Genomic DNA, 20,879 nt, shown 5'->3' with positions numbered 1-20,879 from the left:
CTCTCATCCATCGAAGACCAAAGCTGTTTATCCGAATTTCCAAGAGTCATCGTGATTTTGACAGCCCTCGATATATGAGTTTGACGTAAATGTAAGCTTCGTGCGGAAAACTCTGAATTTTTCAAATTTCCAGGAGTGATTGAGATTTGGAAGTACTCTGATATGTACCACTTGAATGCAGCTCCATGAACTGGACTTTATATTTATATAAATTTCCAGGACGGATAAATTCGTTCACTGTCGCATTTAGCCGGTCGGTCAGGTGTAGGTAGGCAGACTCGTTGCGGCAAACTGTGAAATAGCGATTTCCTCCCATCTTTTAGATGCTGTATGTCAATCGAAAGTAGGTCATATTGCGTGATAATAACGAATGAGTAAGTACCGCGTTAGGAGAATATTATTGAATTTTGATCGCGGCCTATCCCAATCCTTCAATAAAAGTCAAGTCGAAATAAATGTTGTTAATCTCCTGACATATGCATGTATGTACATTAGCATGCAATAATAGAATTCCAAGCCTCGGTGTATCTTGTACCGATTCATTCATTGGCTACAGCTTAATTGAACATCATTTGTTCGTGCCTGCATATTCTCAGGTTTTCCGGTTTGATACTGAGAGATATTATGGTTTTGGAAAATCGCTCCTTGTGGATTTGAAAATGATGAAATCGTTAACCGGATACATCCGATATTTGGGATTTCTCATCTTCGCTTTGTCAGTTCGAAAAATGAACTATGATCATGTACTTAATGATCAGGCTAAAGATCTTGTCAAGTCTTATCCTCGTCGTACGGCATATCATGAGATATCGCTCTCGCCGTGAGAGATATATGCTCGAATCTCTAGTGCTTATATCAATAATTGTGCCGCAAGAAAGGATTTCATACTGACCAGTGATTTCATGGCTCTCTCACGGTCAGAAAAGATTAGAGTAGCTAATTGCATGATTAGCAGTGGCAAATGTCCTTGACATTGACTCAACTCGACTCGAAATCATGATTAGTATAGTTCAACATTCTTCCACGACTCCGAAGCTCATTCTAATTCTAGGCTCGAAATGTCTCGAAATTTCCATCTCGATTCATCGGAAAAATACTTGGGGTCAGAAAACCAGTTTTCCCAACGTATCATTGCCAATACTTTCAAGACTCGCGAATATCATCACCAAGGTGGCAATAGCTCAACATCCTTCAATAACTCCGAATTCCATTCTAGGTTCGAAATCTCTCGAATTTTCCAATCAACGGAAAAATGCTCCAGGTTAAAAAACCAGTTTTCCGTAGATATCACTGCCAATACTTTCAAGAGTCAGAAAATACCATGACCAAGGTAGCAATAGTTCACTCAAACCATAGATAAACCAAGGCAACCATCTTAAGCTTCGGAGATATTGAATCCGTATCGTGTTCCTTTCGGATTTCGTACTCCCCGAAGTGAAGATGTGATATCTGATAATAATGTTACAATGAATGTGGATTTCCTACCCATGATGCTGAAAAAAATGTCTCGTATAAGCGCCACGATGGATCTTTTGATAAGATCGTATCCATTATTTAGACTTTTGCAGTTTCGCCGTTGAAATGTCAGATATGTCAAATATTAGATGACAATATTCTCTGAGTATCCATACGTGGGGGCTCTGCGGGAATGCAGGTTGCATTCTATTGCGAAGTTGCTGATGAAAATGTCGTGCATTTTAACTTTTCCGTACGCCCGTAACTTGAAGAGCTGGGGTCGTCGGTAAAATGCGGTTGCAGCTTACCACTATGTTGCAACTTTGCTAATGAAAATTTGGTATGCTTAGTGTATTCCGTACGCCCGTCAGTCTGTTTGAAGTTTGCTTTGACATCTCATCGTACAGTCTCCAATGAAAAAAAGTCCGTGGGGGATAAAATGTGATAGTGGATGCACCAAGGGACAAGTTGTCAATCTGCATTGCTGCAGTGACAGTGGAGATAAGATTTTGAAAGACCGACAGATCACAAATAATCGCTATTAGTTGCCAAATTGTGATAGGGCTCGCAGCACAAAGTATGCAGTGAGACTGAACTTTTGAAGTTTCTGAGTATCAAAATGTGGAACACGATGGTGCTCGGCTCAACTTGGCTGATGCTACCGTGCATATTTTCGTGTACAATTCATATCTTCGCTTTATTGCTGTTCATGGCAAGAATTGTGCAATGAACTCCACAAATGTATTGTTCTAGGCAGATTTAAAAAAGTACAGGTGGTTGGTGGATGAAATTGTGCTCAAAAAAAGCTGAGGCGGTGGTGTTGATGTACATGGCCAAGATACTTGGGAATTCTTGATGTTACAGAATCCTACCCTATTACTACACCATAATTCATCCTCACACTTGTAGATTTGTAAACAATATATCTTAATAATAGGTCACTTGACATGTTTCAGAAGATCCAAATTTGCCAATCATCCTCAATCCAAACACCCAAGATTCTTAGCAATCAATAAAGAAGCTTCGATCACCAAACTAAGCCAAAACTTAGAAACAAAGCAATAAGCCAAGTTGAGAGCATCAGCTCCTATCTACCGTTTCCCGTCGGCACATCGAGTAAAGATCGTTGTTAAATCATTCAAAAGTGCTTGGTAGATCATGCTTCAAGAGGAATAGTTGTTGCCCAGCCCAGCACCAAGATCTCCCCAAACCTTATCATAGATGCCAAGACCATCATTTCCCTTGCAATAGTTTAAATCAATTCGAAAAGGGTTAACTTCAAAGCGGATCGGATCGATTGTAGCACTTTGTGCGTACCTTGGCCGGAACACCGCTTGTAACAATTTGGACTCCAAAATGTACGGAGTGTGATGGGTGGAGGAGGGAGAGGAAAGTCGTCTGGGTAACTCAGTCCTCTCCTCAAATGTTCCACAAAGCGAGAAATGTCACCCCTTTTTGGAAAACAAAAACAATCTGGAGAAATTTCGAGTAACGTTTCTCATTTTTTGCATACCAAAAATTATATGAGTAAATACCATAAAGAAACTCCCAAACTCCATAAACTCGCCAAGGAATTATTGAAAAGAACTTGGCAGGTACAATCACCAGTGAATTAACATCACCAATAATATTTTATATTTTGAACATATCCCGCGCCTCGCGATTGAGATATCTCGATAAGGAGAATTGGCGTGCCACTCAGCAGTCCATTCCCTCCGCCCATGTTCTTTATACAGACTCCGGATTGGCTGCCGGAGTTCCCGTAGATTCAGCGTGAGATTTTCTTTGGTTGATAATCGTCGCCAAGAAATATATGAGGGGGGGAGATTTATTTTCCTAGTCTTTCTTCATCAAAAATCAAAATAATCCGCGCCAGCTGGGGTGAAAAACAAACTTCTCTTGGCAAGTCATCATTTCATGTACCTACCCTTCCATTGCATTCAGTGCCATCTTGGCTTACTGATGTGGAGTTTGGTGAATCCGTTTTTTCTGTCTGGCCAAATGGCGCTCAATCATGCCCAGGATCTTGTCTGACACAGATAAGTGATTCCCAAGCATTTTATGGTTCTAATATTGAGATAATGGGTTGAAGTAAGAAAGAGCCATGGAGGGGGGAGGGGGGGAAAGTACGTTCGAAGAAATGTATATATTCATCGACATTTCCCTCCTCTTTTCCCTCTCATCATTCAATCAACAAACAATCAAATAACCAATCTAATACACCTCGCTTCCTTCCAACAACACAACAATATCTCACACCTAAAAACCAAATCAACCACCACCAAAAATCATCATGTCTTCCACCACTCAACAACCACGTCTTGGTAAGCTTTTCATTCACCCCCATCTCACCTAATCATATACTAACAAACTCACCAGACCGTGCCTACTCCACCTCATCCTCCTCCTCCAGCACATCCAACGATGGCTGGCTCGTCCTCAACGGAGAGAGCTCCTCCAGCGTCAGCACCCCCAGCGAAGCCACCGACGCATACAACCCATACCTTCAACTTTCCCCCGTCACCCGTCCAACATTCAGACCCACCGAGAATGCTGAGGACAGACAAAGATTGTTCTTATTGAGAGCACGAGACAACTAGATGGTTCTTTTTTTTTTGGATGGGAGTACAGGATTGGATACGTGACTTGATTGCATGGGAGATTGATAGAGGTAGAAATTGCGATTTGCATTTGTTACCTTTCTAGGATTACAGAATGAGGGGATACTGGCGAAAATGGGGTTGCTTTTGATGCAAAGGTTTAAGGTCATTTTGTTTGGTTTTGAAGAGATGGGAATACCAATGTTCTCTTGCGATAGATGAATAAATGGAAATAAGATATAATTTCGAAAAAGATACTACTTCCTTTTCCACGTGATTGATTGTGTTTGAGGTTTCCAATGTAAATTTCTGTGGTGTTGTGTATGATTTCAATCTTTGGTTATATTCTTCTCAAGTATTCATTACCAATATCTAGATACACGTTTGATAAAGAGAAATCTGCAAAATGTCCATCTCAAACCTCCTCTGTCTCCGAATCCCTTCAACATCCTCCAAACATTCTTCCTCCTAGCAATTCATATCGCGTGACCACGAACCACAACCTACACATCCAAAACCCGCCCTCAAAAGACGGAGAGGCAGACCATCATATTTCTATTATTTCTTCGTCCTTTTATCTCTATATATTCCAACTTATCTAAGCATAACAAACGTATATAAATAAACCATCTACCACCTTTCCAACTCCCCAACACTTCATCCACCTCTTCCTAAACATTCAACAATCTATCTTTAAATCTAAAGAATAAAACAGATTCTAGCGTAAAAGAATCTTAGAGTTGTTTTACCGATATCGCCATCATCTCATATATTAATGTACATGAGCTGAGCTAAACAGATCAAAAGCACGTGTCTCGGCAAAAAATCCATGAAGATATATCCCCCCTTTTCTGATCCCCATGCAACCCCTTCCTTCAACATACCTAATACCATCCTATCTAGAACTAAAACAAACCCCAAACATTCCTCTTCTATCCCCTCCCTTCCCTTCCCTTCCCTTACCTTACCTTACCTTACCTTCCCTTCCCTTCCCTTCCCTTCCCTTCTTTCCCAACTCCCCCCACCAAAACACCCCAAAAATCCAAAAATCCAACCGCCCCCTCTCACACATCACATACCCCCAAACACAACAAACACATGCTGGACTAGCGGCGAATCGAACGCCGGACCTCTCCCATGCTAAGGGAACATTATACCACTAAACCACAAGCCCGATCTTTTGTGTTATTTGATGAAAAGTTTCACGCTAAAAGAAAATATCATGGGAAAATTTGAAGAGATTTTTTTGAAGAGATTTTCCTGTGAGTAAGGGAGGGGGACGAGTGGGGCGGGGTGGGAAGTGGATAGGGATGGGAAGTGGATAGGGATTTGAACTCGGATATGGATATGGTTATGGATATACTTCGTAGTGTGATATGGGGAGGGGAGGGAGATGAGTGGGGTGGGTGGTAGGGGAATCGGACAGTTTTGAAGGAGAAGGATGGGCTTGATGAAAGATCTTGTAGTTTCTAGAGTTCATGTATACCTCGGGAGAGATCAAGTGAGTAAGTCTAGTACCTGTAACGATGCTGTACTGGAGGCAGCGACTGCCTAAGGTTCGTCTGGTTGGTAGTTGTGGGTTAAGGCTTTATCACTGGTATTCACTTAGAAGTGAAGTCGTTACTAGATCAAGTAGAATGTAGGTAAACTAATTGATAACTAAGTTGAGCACAAAGCTCCTATACTAAGAAATTATTCCAACTATATACTCGTTGTTTCCTTGAGTGCTAGCTCTGCTAGCCAGCTAGCAGAGCTAGCATGTCACGTGATCTCCTATTGGCCTCAGGACACTAATCCTGGGACAATTCGTCTCCTGGGATACTATAGCTCCTAGGATAATTGTCCTGGGACAAATATTATCCTAGGACGTTTATCCTAGAACGAATAATGTCCTAGGACACTTGTCCTAAGCCATCACGGTTGCCTAATTAGTTTGTCCTAGGATAATTATTATCCTAGGACACATTTTATCCTAGGACACTTGTCCTGGGATTCCTTATCGATAAGGACCCCCTCGGAAACAGCGGCCCAAACCTCCGTACTTGCTTTTATTGTGTTATAATTGTCGCGATTCGTGACACTACCCTCGTAACATATAAATATAAATATACTAATCAGATATATTATTTTAATAACTTTTAATAATATTATTAGATAATAATAATAAGTTATTTATATATTTTAATTTCTAAAAGAAGTAGTATAAAGATATATAGGTATTTAGAGAAGAATAGAATTAACTAATAGCTACTCGAGTAGTCACTAATAATATAATCAACACACTATTAATACAATCAAAATCAAGATACAAGAAAGTTTCCCAGATATTAAAGTATTATCAAAATTTTGTGTCCTATTTCATTCTATCCCACTCCATCCCTATGCACTCGACTTGGATATATCATACAAATATTTATTTCTCTCCTTATTCCCCTCCCCTTCTCCTTCCCCAAGCCCCCACCCCCAACCATCTAATCCCAATACCTAATCGCACCATCCAACCCCGCCGTCGCCACCTTAGAGCTCTCCTGAGGATTCCACTCCACACAAGTAATAGCCTCTTTACTCGCTTGAAATTTATGATACATCTTACATTGTTTCCAATCCCAAAAGCATACATAACCACCACTATCACCTGAAGCGACAAATTGTCCATCAGGACTACATGCCACATCAATTGCATAACCCGCATTATTATGTCCCTTGAAAACTTTCTTTCGATTTTGTCGAAACTTATCTGTAGCTCCATAAACGAAGATATTATTATCAGACGATTGATATGCTACCCATTTTTTAGATGGATGTAGTGATGCTCGGGTCATAGGATACATATGTGGTTCGGCTATAAATTTAATAGGAACTGGAATATTGTAATCCCAAGCTCGTAATGATTTATCATCAGATGTAGTGATGAAACGACGATTTTCATCTACAAAAGTGATGGTATTAATAGCTGCAAGATGATGATCGTATTCTTGTACAATTTCCCGAGTGCGAATATCGAATTGAACAATCTTTTTATCGGCCATACCAGCAAGGAATTCATTGCTATGTTCTGGATCAGGGTTGAAGCGAACGACGTGAGGAGATTTGCCGGTTGTGAATCGATTTATACATTGACCTGTCTCGGTATCCCATAATTTCATCATGCGGTCGTAAGATGCGGAAAGGAATTGTGTACCAGTTGCGTTGAATGCAACATCTGATAAAGCTTTTGAATGACCGGAATACGTTCGTAATAATTCTCTTGAATGATAAGCATCCCAAATTTTGACAGTCGTATCTGCACTTCCTGAAAGAAGTAGATGTCCAGACCCTGGAAAGAATCGTATTCCAATAACGGGTTTTGTATGCCCTTTCCAAGTATGTATCATCTTCTTCGGAACGTAATTCTTGATACTTCCAGGTTCTTTCTTCAAATCCACATCCAAATCCTGCGGAATATGCATATAGGTCCGTCCTTGATAATCATATTGTTCACTTCCTTCGAAAGTCGTTGTCTCATCACCCAATTCTTCCACTTCCTGCCGTTTCGCCAAAGCTTGCGGTGGTGCAGCAATAACAGTTCCACTCTCAATTACATCCTCCTCCCCCTCTACCTCTTCATATTCTTCATCACTTCGTAATGGTTCATCTTCATCCACCTCCTCATATTCATCCCTCTTATATCTAGCCCAAGGTCCAACATACGCGTCATCACCTTCTACTATACTTGAATCTCCTTTCTTCTGTCTCTTACTTCGTATCCTGGCAGCTTCTTCTTTAGCTTGCGCACCTGAAAGATGATTCCCTCTTCGCTCTACCGCCCGATATTGATCTCGAAATGTATGTTCACTAATATAAGTTTCCTCGGCATGTCCAGTAAGAACGTTTTTGCGTTTAAGTGAAGTTTTCTCGTCTTTGAATGGATTTGCAGGACCTTGTGTTGCGCGGGCTAAATTATCAGCACTGTATTGAACCACGGCATGTTCTGGACCTTCTGCATTTCGAGCGATCAGGGCATTTTGAGGTGCCATATTAGGTGGGTATGCGCCAAAATCTGCCATTTTGATAGACTGCGTTGGATCGATGGGAAGAGAAAAGATTATGGTGATTTATCGTCGCAAATTGTTGGCTTCCCCGTCACAAGGTCGAACTTGAGTACAAGGCGCGAGATGATTTTCGCGATAGTGACAAGGCTGAAAACAACAGTCACGTGATGATTTTTGAAATACATGGCGTAATATAAGCTTTGCTCATATCGATTTGCAGTAATGAATTTGTTTACCCAGTAGATTATGATTCCTTGTCATATAAAAGTATCAAAGTACCATCAGCTAACAGAGAAACTCTTTACTTGTAGAATAACAATTCATTCGTATCAAAAAACATGCTGTTTCTAGCATGTTAGGTATCTATCCACATAGAACTTCAATACGAAGTCCACTCATTATGAATTCCCCTCATTTCCTGCCAGGACACCAAATGGTAGCGTACTACCATTACATCCAAACCACCGCCCATTTCATCCATTCATCCATTCATCCAGCCATACCATTCATAGTTAACATATCGTAGAGATCATGGCACATTTAAAACCTGCCACCAATTTTCCGTAATCCTCTAGTTCCTTCTCGTCGAGCAAGTTCTGCCCTTGACTATAGAACCTATAGCTATACCTATGCCTCCACTTTATACCGGTCGCCAATATTGTTCTGGAGTCAATGCGACTCGTCTCGGATCAAGGCGACGATCATAGAGTAGAGATAGAAGAAGAACATGATAAGATGGAAACCGAGCTTAATAAAAGATTCCTATCAGGTAGAGAAACGTTAGTGGGAACTTTGGGGATCATCCGGATCTGAATGGGAAGTTATCTTACTTTCTTGTGGACATTGAGCTTTCTAAAGATCTCAGTGGCATCTAGAAGATGTGCGTTATCAACAATCCTAAGTATCTGTCAGCGAGAATCCTAAATATTCATACTCCTCAGACAACGTACTTCTTAACATTGAATGCCAAAAGTGGTAGATTGAGAACAAGCGCGACCCAATACCCGTTGATGAGGAATAAAAAGGTCAAGAACCCATGGACGGCCGCTTCAGGAATAATGTACGTGTTCAAACGGTTGCAAAGGTCGATAGGATTGATGTAGTCACTGTGTCATTCAAAGTTAGCATTATTCCAGAGTATGATGAAGCTTATGTTCCCCGGAGCAGCAAAGGATCAAAATACATCCTTATCGCATGCGGTACAGATCATGGCCCCTCCACTGTATCCATCCTTCACAAACCTGAATGGTTCCTAGGTCTGAGTAGTAGGAAGATAAAAGAACTCACCACTCGAGATCACTATACATAATAGTGAAGAACACTTGTAAGAACAGATTGACGGCATTGATAAGTACCGCCAACAGGTATAACCATGCCTCTCCTGACATCATCTTGGGCAACTTGTATGAATCGCGTTGAATATGCGATTAAAAGTCCGTTTGTATATTTATTGAGTTGTAGAATCTGAGATGAAGGTCTTGAGAAATAGACTCGAGACGCGATGTTGCTTCTAGGAGCTCGGCTGCTTGCGTGCGTGTCGTTCGTTGTCTTTCTGAAGGGATTTTTTTTTGTAGCTCGAGTTTAGTAGGTAAGCTGTAAAGGTGGGGAAATCCTCCAAAATCTGTACGGCGTCGATTGTGCCTTGACTAAAGAAGAGACTCAGTATTGATACGGCTGACAGAATTAATTTTGCAGTGAAATAGCGAAATGGTCGTCCGAAACTTTTAGAAACATATGGTAGAGGTAGAGCTCTTGGGGAGTGGTAAATTCGGATGATGTCTTCAAGCGGCGAATGACGCTTTTGGATAGTTTTCTGTTGACAAACCAAGGTTTTTATCTGATAGGAGGACAACAGTTTATTCGCTTATGCATGAATAAATTATGCATACTTGTCAGGGGCATGAAGATTGGATGGAATTGAAGATATAAAATACCAAAGCCTTTACTGTCAGATATTCCAAGGATTGCAGTGAAATATTATATACAATCAATCTACTTGTAAGTTGTCCCCTCGTTCTTAGAGTTTAGAGGTCGTCATGAATTTAAGGGTCGGCTGGTGGCTCGAGCTTGAAAAAGACCATTCCTTTTCACATGGGATTCATACATCACACAGATTATACCCTTACTCTTCTCTCTATGAAACCCCTTTGGCTAGTGACTTGGCTAGAATCTTTCTATACTACTGATCATTCAAGCTGTCGCTTCCTTCTTCTCTCCATTCGTTTCCTCTGCAACAACCGGCATTGGTATCGGTCCACCAGGCGAGTTGGGTAATCTTGCTGTCAATATTTCGCAACCGTCATCGGTGATCAATAAAGTATGCTCTGCTAGATGTTAGTAAATAGTCACCGTTAATCATCAGCAAATACACGTACCAAATTGAGCAGTCATCTTTCCATCTTGAGTTACACTTGTCCAGTTATCAGGCCAAGTCTTATCCTTGTGTGTCCCTAAAGCAATCATGGGCTCAATTGTGAAGCACATTCCTGGTTTTGCTGCACCAACAGCCTTATTCTTCGCATAATGAGGAATATTTGGCGCACAATGAAATAAACTGTTGATGCCATGACCACAGTATGCCTTGATGACGCTGCAATTCGATTCCTTGGCGCGTTTTTCTATAATGTTGCCAAAGTCTCTGAATAGTACTCCTGGCTTGACAATTTTAATAGCCAGATCAAGACATTCTCGTGCAGCTTCTACCACTCGTACTGCGTCAGGATCTGCCTTTGCTTTATCACCAATATAATATGTTTCGTTAAGATCGCCGTGGAAACCTCCATGATAGAGTGTAACATCGATGTTGAGAATATCACCATCCTTCAAAACCCGCCTATCTGGAATACCATGGCAAATAACTTCGTTGATGGACGTGCAGACTGACTTTGGAAAATCGCAGTAGTTAAGAGGAGAAGGATATGACTAAATATATCAGTAAGGTTGACTTATCGTACAAAAAGATACTCACATTTCTGTCTAAACAAGCTTTGTGTACAATCTCATCGATGTAGTCGGTAGTGACTCCAGGCTTGGCGGCTGCAGCTGCGATATCCAATACTTCTCTACCCAATCGACAAACCTTTCTCATGCCTTCCTGTTGTTCCTTGCTCAAGATTTCAATCTTGTTTCTTTGGCTTGTTCTTTCACTACGTGGAACTCCATCTCGCCAGTAATCGGGGTGCTGGACAGTTTTTGGTACTTCTCGGCGATCGGATAATGGGTAAACAGGTCGTAATGATCCAGTGAATGGGAAGGTAGGAAAAGGATTGAATAGACCGGTAGCTGGATCGGGTTTAGAAACGACTTTTGGGGTAAAGATATTACTGAGGATATTACTCTGTGACTTGTGTACTTTCTTATGTTCAGACTATGATCTTTGTTAGCCTTGCGCATAGATTGAACAAAGTACCCCTCACGAAAATACCGTTTGGAGGGGTAAAGATGCATGACTGGCTATTGCAGATTCCATTGGAAATGTAAAGCAGCTTGGGTGATGAATATAATTGGATTAAATGGTACATACCCAACTTCTTTTAAAACAATCTTGCGAACAGAAAAAGCTATCCTTTGTACCGAGCTTCAAACATGTTGGACATTGTAATGATCCAGCTTCATTCTCACAATCAACGCCTATGCATTTTCTCGTAGCCACGGAGTCTTCGGCTGCCATTGTAAAAGAGATCTACAAGAAATTTATGAAATGAGAATATTTTAACTTTTTGAGAGACCTTGATGGTTAAGCAGGCAGCTCTATAAACTAATAAATAACAGGTGAAATAATGAGGCGAAACTTCTGGTAAATTTCTGTCAGCCGTATTTTGGATTCCCTTCAAAAAGTTGTTGTAGGAAGGGCGTAAAGAATACAACCCAATTAAATTGAGCTTTTATGCAAAGGCGGTGTCTTTTTTAAGGTTACGCTCTACCGGTTACGACCTAGTCTAGGAAAGAATCATGCCATCCATCACGTGTGGGAAGATCGGTGTGATTTTATTGAAATGATTACTAAACTTCTAAAGCCATCCCAGAACCCAGACCAATTTCACGATCGATGAATCACCGGACCGGAGTATTATATATTTTAAAGATGTCATAGATAAAAATTTTGAATTTCTAAAAATTTCCTTCATTCTTCTAGAGTTAACATTGATTTGAAAATGTCTAGACAATCTTCAAGACAGAAGACTGTCATCATTGGGGCTGGTCCTGTTGGAGCATTAGCAGCTTTATATGCAGCTCAAAGAGGGGACGATGTAGAAATATATGAGCTCCGAAGTGGTACGTTCGTTCTAAATTTTTTATCAATTTTTGTCTAAATTTGCTTGGGATGCAATGAAACTATACCATGAAGTTCAAAATGTTTTGTATTTGATTCCAACCAGATTAAGTGAAAGTTCACTGTGATGAAGGAGCCAATATCACCAATGTCAGATTTTTTACAGTGGAATTGTTCGAGTGAAGTTGTCGCCACAAATTCTTCAAGAATGGTTCTGCTATCGACGTGTTTTAGTCGAAAAGTAAAGACATTTCATCCTATCGTATTGTTTTGCCCTCAAGATGTATACTTTACTGGATGACGAGTCACTTCCATTATTTATCACTCCTGTGCTGCCGCCATGATCTCCCATTAACAAAGTCCTAGATCTACGGGATCCTTCCACAACACCGTTAAATTTCACAAAGTCTATCAATCTCGCTTTATCAGAACGAGGTATAAATGCCATTAGACAATCTGGTCGTACGGAGCTCCTAGATAGTATCATGAAAGAAGCGATACCTATGGGAGGTAGGATGATTCATGGCGAGACAAATGACAAGGAGCTTTACGAACAGTCCCAAGATTATGATATCCACGGAAGAGTATAGGGACATGTGATTCCGATTGCTTTTTTATTACTGACATCATTTTCAGTCAATTTATGCTGTGGATAGAGGAGATCTTAACAAAAGACTACTCGACGAACTTGAGTCTCTTCCTAATGTCAAATTCAAGTTCAATCACAAATTAACTGGAGCGGATTTCAAGAATAAAAAGGCATGGTTCGAAGTTCATGGTGGAAAATCACTACAATGGTCTGTCGAGATCAGAGACCAAGAAGTAGAGGTTGATTTCGACTTCCTCATTGGAGCTGATGGTGCTCACTCGGCTACACGTTACCACTTAATGAAATACCTCAGAATGGATTATCAGCAAGAATATATCGACACCTTGTGGTGTGAGTTCACGATAGCCGCTCAGGAAAAAACTGGAGATGATCCGGTATCCCGCTTCAAAATATCTCCAAACCATTTACATATATGGCCAGGCCAGGATTTCATGTTCATTGCAATTCCCAGCACGGTATGTGGGCCCTGTTTTTCTATTTTTCTCTCAGTTACCTTCTCACATTTTTTAGGATGGCTCTTTCACATGCACTCTCTTCATGCCATCGGGACCTTTCAATGAACTCGAACTAGACCCTAAAAATGTCCCCTCATTTTTCGATGAACACTTCCCAGGCGTCACAAAACTGATTGATCATGCCTCACTAATATCATCATTCACGAATAACCCCCACCTTCCACTCATAAGTATCAAATGCAAACCATACCATTTTCAAGACTCGGTCATCATCCTCGGCGATGCTGCTCACGCTATGGTACCATTTTACGGGCAAGGAATGAACGCTGGTCTGGAAGACGTTCGCGTTCTGTACTCCATTCTCGACAACGAAAAACGCAATTTCCCTCGCCTTAGTACCGAAGCCTGTCGCTCAGTGGCTCTAAATCTATATTCCGAAATACGCAAAGCCGATGCCCATGCTATCAATGATCTAGCTCTTCATAATTACATAGAAATGCGTGCTTCCGTCATCTCACCAGTTTACAAATTCCGCAAATGGTTAGAAGAAACCTTGAGTGTACATGTACCTCGTCTCGGGTGGCAAACAAAATACGCCCGTGTTAGTTTTAGCAATGAGAGATATTCCGAAATCGTAAGACAGAGCGAGAAACAGGGGAAATTAATCTTGGTAGGATTAGTTGGTGTACTGACATCGCCCTTTGTGATGGGAGGATTACTAGCATATTATAGATGGAGAAGAGCTCATGCGCCTACGAGAAAGTTTTTGGGCATTGGAGCAATGCTAACAGCATGGTTGGGATGGAAGGCTTGAGAAGATCCATGTGTTTGTATATTTTTCCTGCACATTTTCCACTTCTTGTATTTTTATTACGATAGACACTCAGATTTACATAAATCATAAATAAGTCAAGACAAGATGTTACTTTCTTGCGGAGCGACATTTATATGTTATTTTATTTCATTTTAAGAAGTATATTCAATAACCACCTCGGGCAAGATTGACACCGAGTGGATATTGAATATTCAATTCAATATTGTGAATACAAACAAGTTTTCAATCCCAAGTGGGCAGGGATAATTTTCTCCCAGCAAATATAACTCGCTGGTCAAGCTCGATAATGATGGTAAATACAGCCCAGTTCTGTTGACGTATACTACTGACTATTTTGCAGAGCTTAAAACCACTGTCTTTGTGCTTCTCTCGACGTTGCAGGCCCTTCCGGCCGCTTTTCAGCTCCGTTCTAGCAATGGAAAACCCCTGTACGGCGAACTGCTAAGACTGAATTCCGTGATCAATTTCGATGATTTTGATCTCGACCTGATCGAACCTCTTTTGGATGCAGCGCTTGCAGACAATCCCGACGATGTGCTCATCTGGGATCAAGTCTACGGCGCCGTCACCGAATTGATACCGCCTCTTCGACTCATAGGATCTTCCCTTCAACAAACCCCGCTCCGCAACAAAAGCAGCTTCGCGAATTCTTCTGAACATCGCAAGTACGCGGATGCTGTGCTTGAAGAGGAGTTCGGCCCTATCTATGTCGGACTCCCCAATTTTCACGAGAAATATTTTGGAAATGTTGCAGACCTCGAGACGGCATCCGCGGCAGTCTTCAAGATGTGCATGGAAGGCGACAGTCACCCACTTTTTTGAAGGGTGGAGTGGATGGCCCAAAGATGAAAATCAGGGTGACATCTTGAGCTGGTTCGCGGAAATCAGTGAGAAGCTGGCAGCATTCGCAGAGGACTACAAGTCCACACCAACACGTCAACGAAGGCCATTAGCACAGCTCAAAAAGTCGATTGATGGTTCCATAGCGGAGCGCAAGATTGCTGTCGGATTCGTGAACGATCCCCAGGCTACAAAAGACTCGAAATGCTCTGCCTTCTAAATTCTCGTGCCAGGAGAGCTGAGCAGCAGCCGATCCGCGGATATAGCTTCAGAGGCATGGTTTGATCTCGGGAGATATGCAAGAAAGGTGCTCACTGTCCAAGATACTCGGCGCTTCGTTTTGGGTTTTACCATCTGCGGATCTTTCATGAGGGTATGGGGGTTTGATCGGCTTGGGGGGGGGGGTCGCATCCGAACAATTCGATATTAACGAAGATGGCCTACAATTTGTATCCACAATCCTCGCGTTTCTCTGGATGAATGAAGAACAACTCGGTTTTGATCCTACGATTATCACAGAAAATGGCTTGCGGTTTATTGAAATTCAACGGGATGGTAATACGGAGCGGCTCATCATCGATAGGTTGATAATACGGGCACGTTGTATATCCGGCCGGACAACGACTTGTTGGAAGGCCCATCGCGAGGAAGAGCCGCAGATACCGCTTGTTATCAAGGACTCTTGGCAGTAAACGGAGCGTGAGGAAGAAGCAGAGTTGCTCCGAGAGGCGACCGACAAGGGTGTGATCAATGTAGCCCGATACTATCACCATGAGATTGTCTGGGTCCTCGGTGCAGATGACGACGTCCGAAGCAATGTGCGTAAGGGACTTGATATCATGAAGGCGGAAAACTACCCTCCAGGACGTTTGATGATATCTCAAAGCATGAATACAGCTGATGCAAGTAAAGGTCACGGCAGTGGCACTACCGGCTTAAAGAGGTTAATCAGCCAGATTGACGCCCCTCTGCCGCCTAGCAAGCGACCCTGTTTGATATCTCTGACGAAGGCCGACACTAATGTTCTACAAAATCGAGTGCATCGGCGTGTCATTCTTCGTGATTATGGGAAGCCGATTTACATGGCTAGCTCCCCAGCAGCTCTACTCAACGCGCTGAAGGATTGCATTGAAGGATATGAGTCGTTGCATAAGGCCGGCTTCCTCCACAGAGATATTTCAATCAACAACCTCATGATTAATGAAGACAAAGAGAACCCTTCCTGGCCTTCGTTCTTGATCGACCTGGACCTTGCGATCAAAGAAACACGGGGGGGGGGACTTCTGGCACCAGAGGAAGGACTGGTACGAGGGCTTTCATGGCCATTGGGCTCATCTTTGACGAGCAGCATTCCTTTATGCATGACCTCGAGTCAATCTTCCGGGTGCTTTTCTGGATCTGCATTCACTATGATGGACCAGATCAGGAAAGGGTCGTTGAAGAGTTCGACGAATGAAACTACATATATATGAAAAAATTGGCCAAACTGAAGTTTGCTATTGCGGCGAATGAGGTAATACTCATAGATACGATCACGGATAATTTCACGCCTTTTTTCCAGCCGCTTATTCCATGGGTGAACAGGTTACAGGAGGTTGTCTTCCCGAATAGGGGGTGGCACAGATGGAATGACGAAAGGCTCTACTCCCGAATGAAAGAGATTCTCCTAGAGGCATGCGAGAACTTGACTTAATAGACAAGCTTAATGGAAGGAATACTAGCCGGAGATCGATAATACTAGCACTCACAGATATCTACAGGACCAAACGGATGAGCCAAAAAGGATGATCGGAGCATGTGAGCCTGGCAGTTCATGGGACATGGCCAGATCACATGCATTATAGGATTCCAAGGGCTCGCGATAACCACCGCCTCGTATCAACGGTTGCATATTTCCGTGCGTAAGAACATGCGGCTATCTCTAGCTGAAAAGCATAGGGACTTGGTATTCGAGCTCAGATATTGTCGAGCTTAGCTTCCAAGTCTCGGAAGGATGTGATAAAGTCCTGCTGTTACTTTTAGCAGCCGCTGCAAGCCATAGTGTGAATCCACGAGCCTGTGATATCAACTGGGTGACCAGCTGAAGTGCCGAAAATGGACAAGCGCTTACGGTCACATTCCACTTGCGTCGGAGATCTGCGATGTTGGAAAAAGTCATCGATGGCCTGTTGAGCCCAAGACTTCCGTGAGGGAGGAGGCAAGTTCCAAGGCAGCAAACACCCAGCCAGCCTCCTTCAAAAATTTCCAAGTTTCAAGCACTGCAACGCCTAGCCGACTTGATTGCTCTACAATCATTGGACGGCCCTTGGGACAAGACCAACATGGTGCTTCTAGCTAGGCTGCAAAGAACTGTAACGATGCATAGGAGAGATCTCATTGGCTTTAGCTCACCCCGAATTGTAAGAGTTATATACAAATAGAAGGCGGCTTCAAATTTGATCCTATTTATTTTTACTAATATACATCATAATCTTCCACACTAATTATTTTAGGAGTCTGGTTTTGTAATACTTTCTTCGATTTGGGCGAGCGATCATTTTCGGTGTATTTGTAGATATGTAAGCAAAATATATATTTGAAGCTTTAATTTTGTTCATTATACAGATCATAAAAATTTTGAGGGGTATAGACGGCGTAGGATAATCTGAGGGTAGAGAAGATTTCATTCATGTATGAAGTGGGAAAAATAGGTCAGGATAATTGTCTGAATGGATGTAAGACTTATTACGAGAATGGATTTGAGATCTTTGATTAAGAAAGAAGCCATTTCCGAGTTCCTTGTTGGAAGTTGTTGATGAAGTTTGATAATAATGGTGGTGTGGAATTATATCGAATATTGTATAACTCATGGAAGGTTATTGCAGAACCTACTAGGCAGGATGTCCAATAGTCCAGACTGATAGTCTAGATGTAAGCTTTCAATATTGATGAGAAATTCTTTGGAATATTTGAATATAATTCAGTAGGTATCTGAATACAATTTAATATTTCAAATAATTTTAAATATTTAATTACATTTGATATCTAAGAATCTATACATATTTGAATGTATTTTAATTGATTTCAATATTTTAAGTAAATTCAGGAATTCAAAGCTTTTGATTGTTGGATTGTAGTCCGGACTATTGGTACCTTGATACTAGGCCTGTTTGAAGCCTTTGCTTTGCTGGAGCAGAAGTGAAAGTTGATTAAAAAGTATTCCTTCTAGTTAATTGGAAGAATGAATTGAAATAATTTCGTTTGAAATATACTTACTGTGTTATGTTGTGTTGTGCGTGAATTTATATGGTAGAGGCTTGGGATGGTGGATCTGTCGAGATTCCGGGTTAGAAATACAGACCAGGACAAGTTTTAAGGTCAAGAAGTTATGGATTGTAAAGCTGTAGAATTCCTAAACTATCTGAAGGGCTATTTAAAGGTAAACACCTTAGTCGTGCCTACCCTCTTAACTAGGTAGTATGCATTGCATACGTTGCACCTGCCTGTAGCAAATGTCGCCACACAAGTAAACGCAACAAATTTTATTTAATTTTTGAAATTCTCAATAAATTTAATTTTCTTTATATTGTTAAATAAAGCTTTTTAAATTGATTTCTAACATAATGTTTTAATTTTAAAATCTTATTAAAAAGTATTTTATTTTTAACTTACAAAATTAAAAAAAAATATTTTTAAATGTGACGGAAATCCCTGCTTTCCTCCCACCCTTATTATATAAGAAACCTCAGGTAACGTGGTTTATCAGCATGTGCACCATATCAGCATGTGCACCACTTTTACCTCAATTATTATCTTTCAATTAAAATAAAATTACAACAACATTATAAAATAGAATTAAATTATATACAATCTAAGGATCAGTTAATGCTGGATCTAATTGACAAGTTCGTGCATTATGTGAAGTACTACCGCATTTGCTACATCGTCGTATAGTAGCTTGCCTTCTTGTTGAAGAATCATCATTTGTATATTCGTCGCGTCGTATCTGATCATCTACATTCTCTTGCTCTAATATATCATGCCCATTCCCTACTGAAAGTGCTCCTCCTTTTCGTATTAAAGCTTTCTTAACTCTTCGACATTTACTAAGTGCTTCATTTGCTTTACGGAGATTATGAATCTCAGCAGTTAAAAGCGTATTTGTATAAGCTAGGAGCTCTGTACCCTTAGCTAAAGCTGCAACTGTTTCAAATATTGGAGTAGGTGAGCTCCCTTGATGCCGAGCAATACGACTTTTCACTAAAGTAGATTGAGAGAGAGCTTCAGTTGGATTGTGAGGTGTTTGAGATTGCCATATATCAGGATCGGCTGATATTGATCTATTTGATGGAGTTCTTATTCGAATATCTAGCTTTGAAAGTACAATTTCCGGATTAAATGGGATTAGCCCAGCTCCGCGGAACCCAGCTTTACCATTCGATATAGATATTGCTTCGATATATGCAGCTTTGAAGGCTTGAAAGAACTCGGTTTTGGTAATATGAGTGATATGCGCCTTGATAAAGTTCTCGATTTGTCGACTATATGAACGCTTTAAAGGACCAAAACAACTGATATCAAGTGGTTGAGTTAAATGCGAAGAGTGAGGTGGTAAACTAAGTAATATAATATTGTGTTCCTTGCAGTATTTCTGAAATGCTGGTGATTTATGACTTTCATGCCCATCAAGCACTAGCATTCGATATCTACCCACTTTCCTACTTTCAGTATGTTTGTTGAAGTGCTTAATCCATTCAAGACCTGTCTCATTATCTGTCCATCCATTGGTAGTAGGTTTAATAAGCCAATCGTATGGTAAATCGCCTTCGATATACCAATTTGAGAGGTGGTATTCGCCTTTTACTATCAAAAACGGAGGTATATTGTGACCTTCTCCATCAACACAAATAATCGCTGTAGCCCATTCCCGATTGCCTGGTTGTATAGCTTTGCTTCTTCCATATCGATCAGCTTTAGTAACTACTATATGTGATGATATTTGTCCCATCATAAAACCTGTCTCATCGAAGTTGTAGAAATCGCAGTCCAGAATACCATATTTGGCCCGCATATTCGATACCAATCGAAACCATCTTTCAATAAGCTCTGAATCTTCGCAGAGAGCTCTTTGAAAATCATAAACGCGATTAAAACGCGTCTTTAATTCTGTATGTCGTTTCACAAAGCGATGAGCCCAGAGCTTTCCAACCTTCTTCACACCCCGCGTTTCGAGTATATAATTCGCCATATCTTCCACATCACTTATTCGAGGACTAAATCCTCTCTCGTCCATGTCGAGTATATATTGAATAAGTACTTCCTCTTCCAAATCAGTCAAATTATGGCTTTTTGGTCGAAATTCCGTACGAGGGGTTAAACCATTCATTCTGCGGATAAGTGTTGTATGCGATATATTATATAGCTTTGCAGCCTTCCGAATGCTTAATTTTTTATCTTTTCGAATAGCTTCGATAGCTAAGAGTATTTGAGCTTCTTTATTATTCGATTGCATTATAGATTGTTGATAAATCGCGTATTGAAGTGGAAAGATAATAATTGAGGTAAAAGTGGTGCACATGCTGATATGGTGCACATACTGATAAACCACGTTACATTAACCATGTCCACACATGATACGATTACTCGAGATTAGTATGCGATTTAGGTGACCTGAGGATCAGATCCGGACAAGTACTAGGTTATCGGTAAAGTAAGATCATTGGAGGAATAAATATGGCTTCTTTTTGCCTAGCCATTGCGGCTAGGCCATTCATTTGTGTATATATAGAGTAGCTATCCCC

General features: G+C 41.0%; 9 protein-coding genes and 1 non-coding gene across 10 annotated transcripts; 5 read left to right on the top strand and 5 right to left on the bottom strand.

Moving 5' to 3' along the window:
* Window positions 1-1,058: 1,058 nt before the first annotated feature.
* On the top strand, window positions 1,059-1,325 carry SS1G_13125 (predicted protein; the record flags this gene model as incomplete). The annotated part of the gene is made up of 1 exon (XM_001585982.1): window positions 1,059-1,325. One exon carries the CDS (start codon window positions 1,059-1,061, stop codon window positions 1,323-1,325), a length of 267 nt encoding a protein of 88 aa, XP_001586032.1.
* Window positions 1,326-3,748: 2,423 nt separating this feature from the next.
* SS1G_13124 (predicted protein) lies at window positions 3,749-4,055 on the top strand (the record flags this gene model as incomplete). Its single annotated transcript, XM_001585981.1, has 2 exons — window positions 3,749-3,779; window positions 3,835-4,055. 2 exons carry the CDS (start codon window positions 3,749-3,751, stop codon window positions 4,053-4,055), a joined length of 252 nt encoding a protein of 83 aa, XP_001586031.1.
* Window positions 4,056-5,157: 1,102 nt separating this feature from the next.
* SS1G_14589 lies at window positions 5,158-5,229 on the bottom strand. Its single transcript has one exon. It is a non-coding gene; the product is annotated as a tRNA-Ala (tRNA).
* A 776-nt stretch (window positions 5,230-6,005) lies between these two features.
* Window positions 6,006-8,101, bottom strand: SS1G_13123 (hypothetical protein; the record flags this gene model as incomplete). The annotated part of the gene is made up of 2 exons (XM_001585980.1): window positions 6,006-6,140; window positions 6,674-8,101. 2 exons carry the CDS (start codon window positions 8,099-8,101, stop codon window positions 6,006-6,008), a joined length of 1,563 nt encoding a protein of 520 aa, XP_001586030.1.
* An 806-nt stretch (window positions 8,102-8,907) lies between these two features.
* Window positions 8,908-9,477, bottom strand: SS1G_13122 (hypothetical protein; the record flags this gene model as incomplete). The annotated part of the gene is made up of 3 exons (XM_001585979.1): window positions 8,908-8,983; window positions 9,037-9,192; window positions 9,374-9,477. 3 exons carry the CDS (start codon window positions 9,475-9,477, stop codon window positions 8,908-8,910), a joined length of 336 nt encoding a protein of 111 aa, XP_001586029.1.
* Window positions 9,478-10,276: 799 nt separating this feature from the next.
* On the bottom strand, window positions 10,277-11,756 carry SS1G_13121 (hypothetical protein; the record flags this gene model as incomplete). Its single annotated transcript, XM_001585978.1, has 4 exons — window positions 10,277-10,410; window positions 10,462-11,008; window positions 11,055-11,453; window positions 11,610-11,756. The coding sequence occupies 4 exons, from the start codon at window positions 11,754-11,756 to the stop codon at window positions 10,277-10,279; spliced, it is 1,227 nt and encodes a 408-aa protein (XP_001586028.1).
* A 484-nt stretch (window positions 11,757-12,240) lies between these two features.
* On the top strand, window positions 12,241-14,238 carry SS1G_13120 (hypothetical protein; the record flags this gene model as incomplete). The annotated part of the gene is made up of 5 exons (XM_001585977.1): window positions 12,241-12,361; window positions 12,726-12,943; window positions 12,996-13,424; window positions 13,480-14,094; window positions 14,233-14,238. 5 exons carry the CDS (start codon window positions 12,241-12,243, stop codon window positions 14,236-14,238), a joined length of 1,389 nt encoding a protein of 462 aa, XP_001586027.1.
* Window positions 14,239-14,965: 727 nt separating this feature from the next.
* On the top strand, window positions 14,966-15,319 carry SS1G_13119 (hypothetical protein; the record flags this gene model as incomplete). The annotated part of the gene is made up of 1 exon (XM_001585976.1): window positions 14,966-15,319. One exon carries the CDS (start codon window positions 14,966-14,968, stop codon window positions 15,317-15,319), a length of 354 nt encoding a protein of 117 aa, XP_001586026.1.
* A 619-nt stretch (window positions 15,320-15,938) lies between these two features.
* SS1G_13118 (hypothetical protein) lies at window positions 15,939-17,183 on the top strand (the record flags this gene model as incomplete). Its single annotated transcript, XM_001585975.1, has 3 exons — window positions 15,939-16,403; window positions 16,860-16,896; window positions 17,038-17,183. The coding sequence occupies 3 exons, from the start codon at window positions 15,939-15,941 to the stop codon at window positions 17,181-17,183; spliced, it is 648 nt and encodes a 215-aa protein (XP_001586025.1).
* A 1,766-nt stretch (window positions 17,184-18,949) lies between these two features.
* On the bottom strand, window positions 18,950-20,590 carry SS1G_13117 (hypothetical protein; the record flags this gene model as incomplete). The annotated part of the gene is made up of 1 exon (XM_001585974.1): window positions 18,950-20,590. The coding sequence occupies one exon, from the start codon at window positions 20,588-20,590 to the stop codon at window positions 18,950-18,952; it is 1,641 nt and encodes a 546-aa protein (XP_001586024.1).
* Between the last annotated feature and the right edge of the window lie 289 nt (window positions 20,591-20,879).

The sequence above is a fragment of the Sclerotinia sclerotiorum genome, genomic scaffold, assembly GCF_000146945.2.
Source record: "Sclerotinia sclerotiorum 1980 UF-70 scaffold_23 genomic scaffold, whole genome shotgun sequence".
NCBI lineage: Eukaryota > Fungi > Ascomycota > Leotiomycetes > Helotiales > Sclerotiniaceae > Sclerotinia > Sclerotinia sclerotiorum.
Note: the sequence above shows the minus strand (reverse complement) of the source record. Positions and strands in the feature narration are given on the sequence as shown.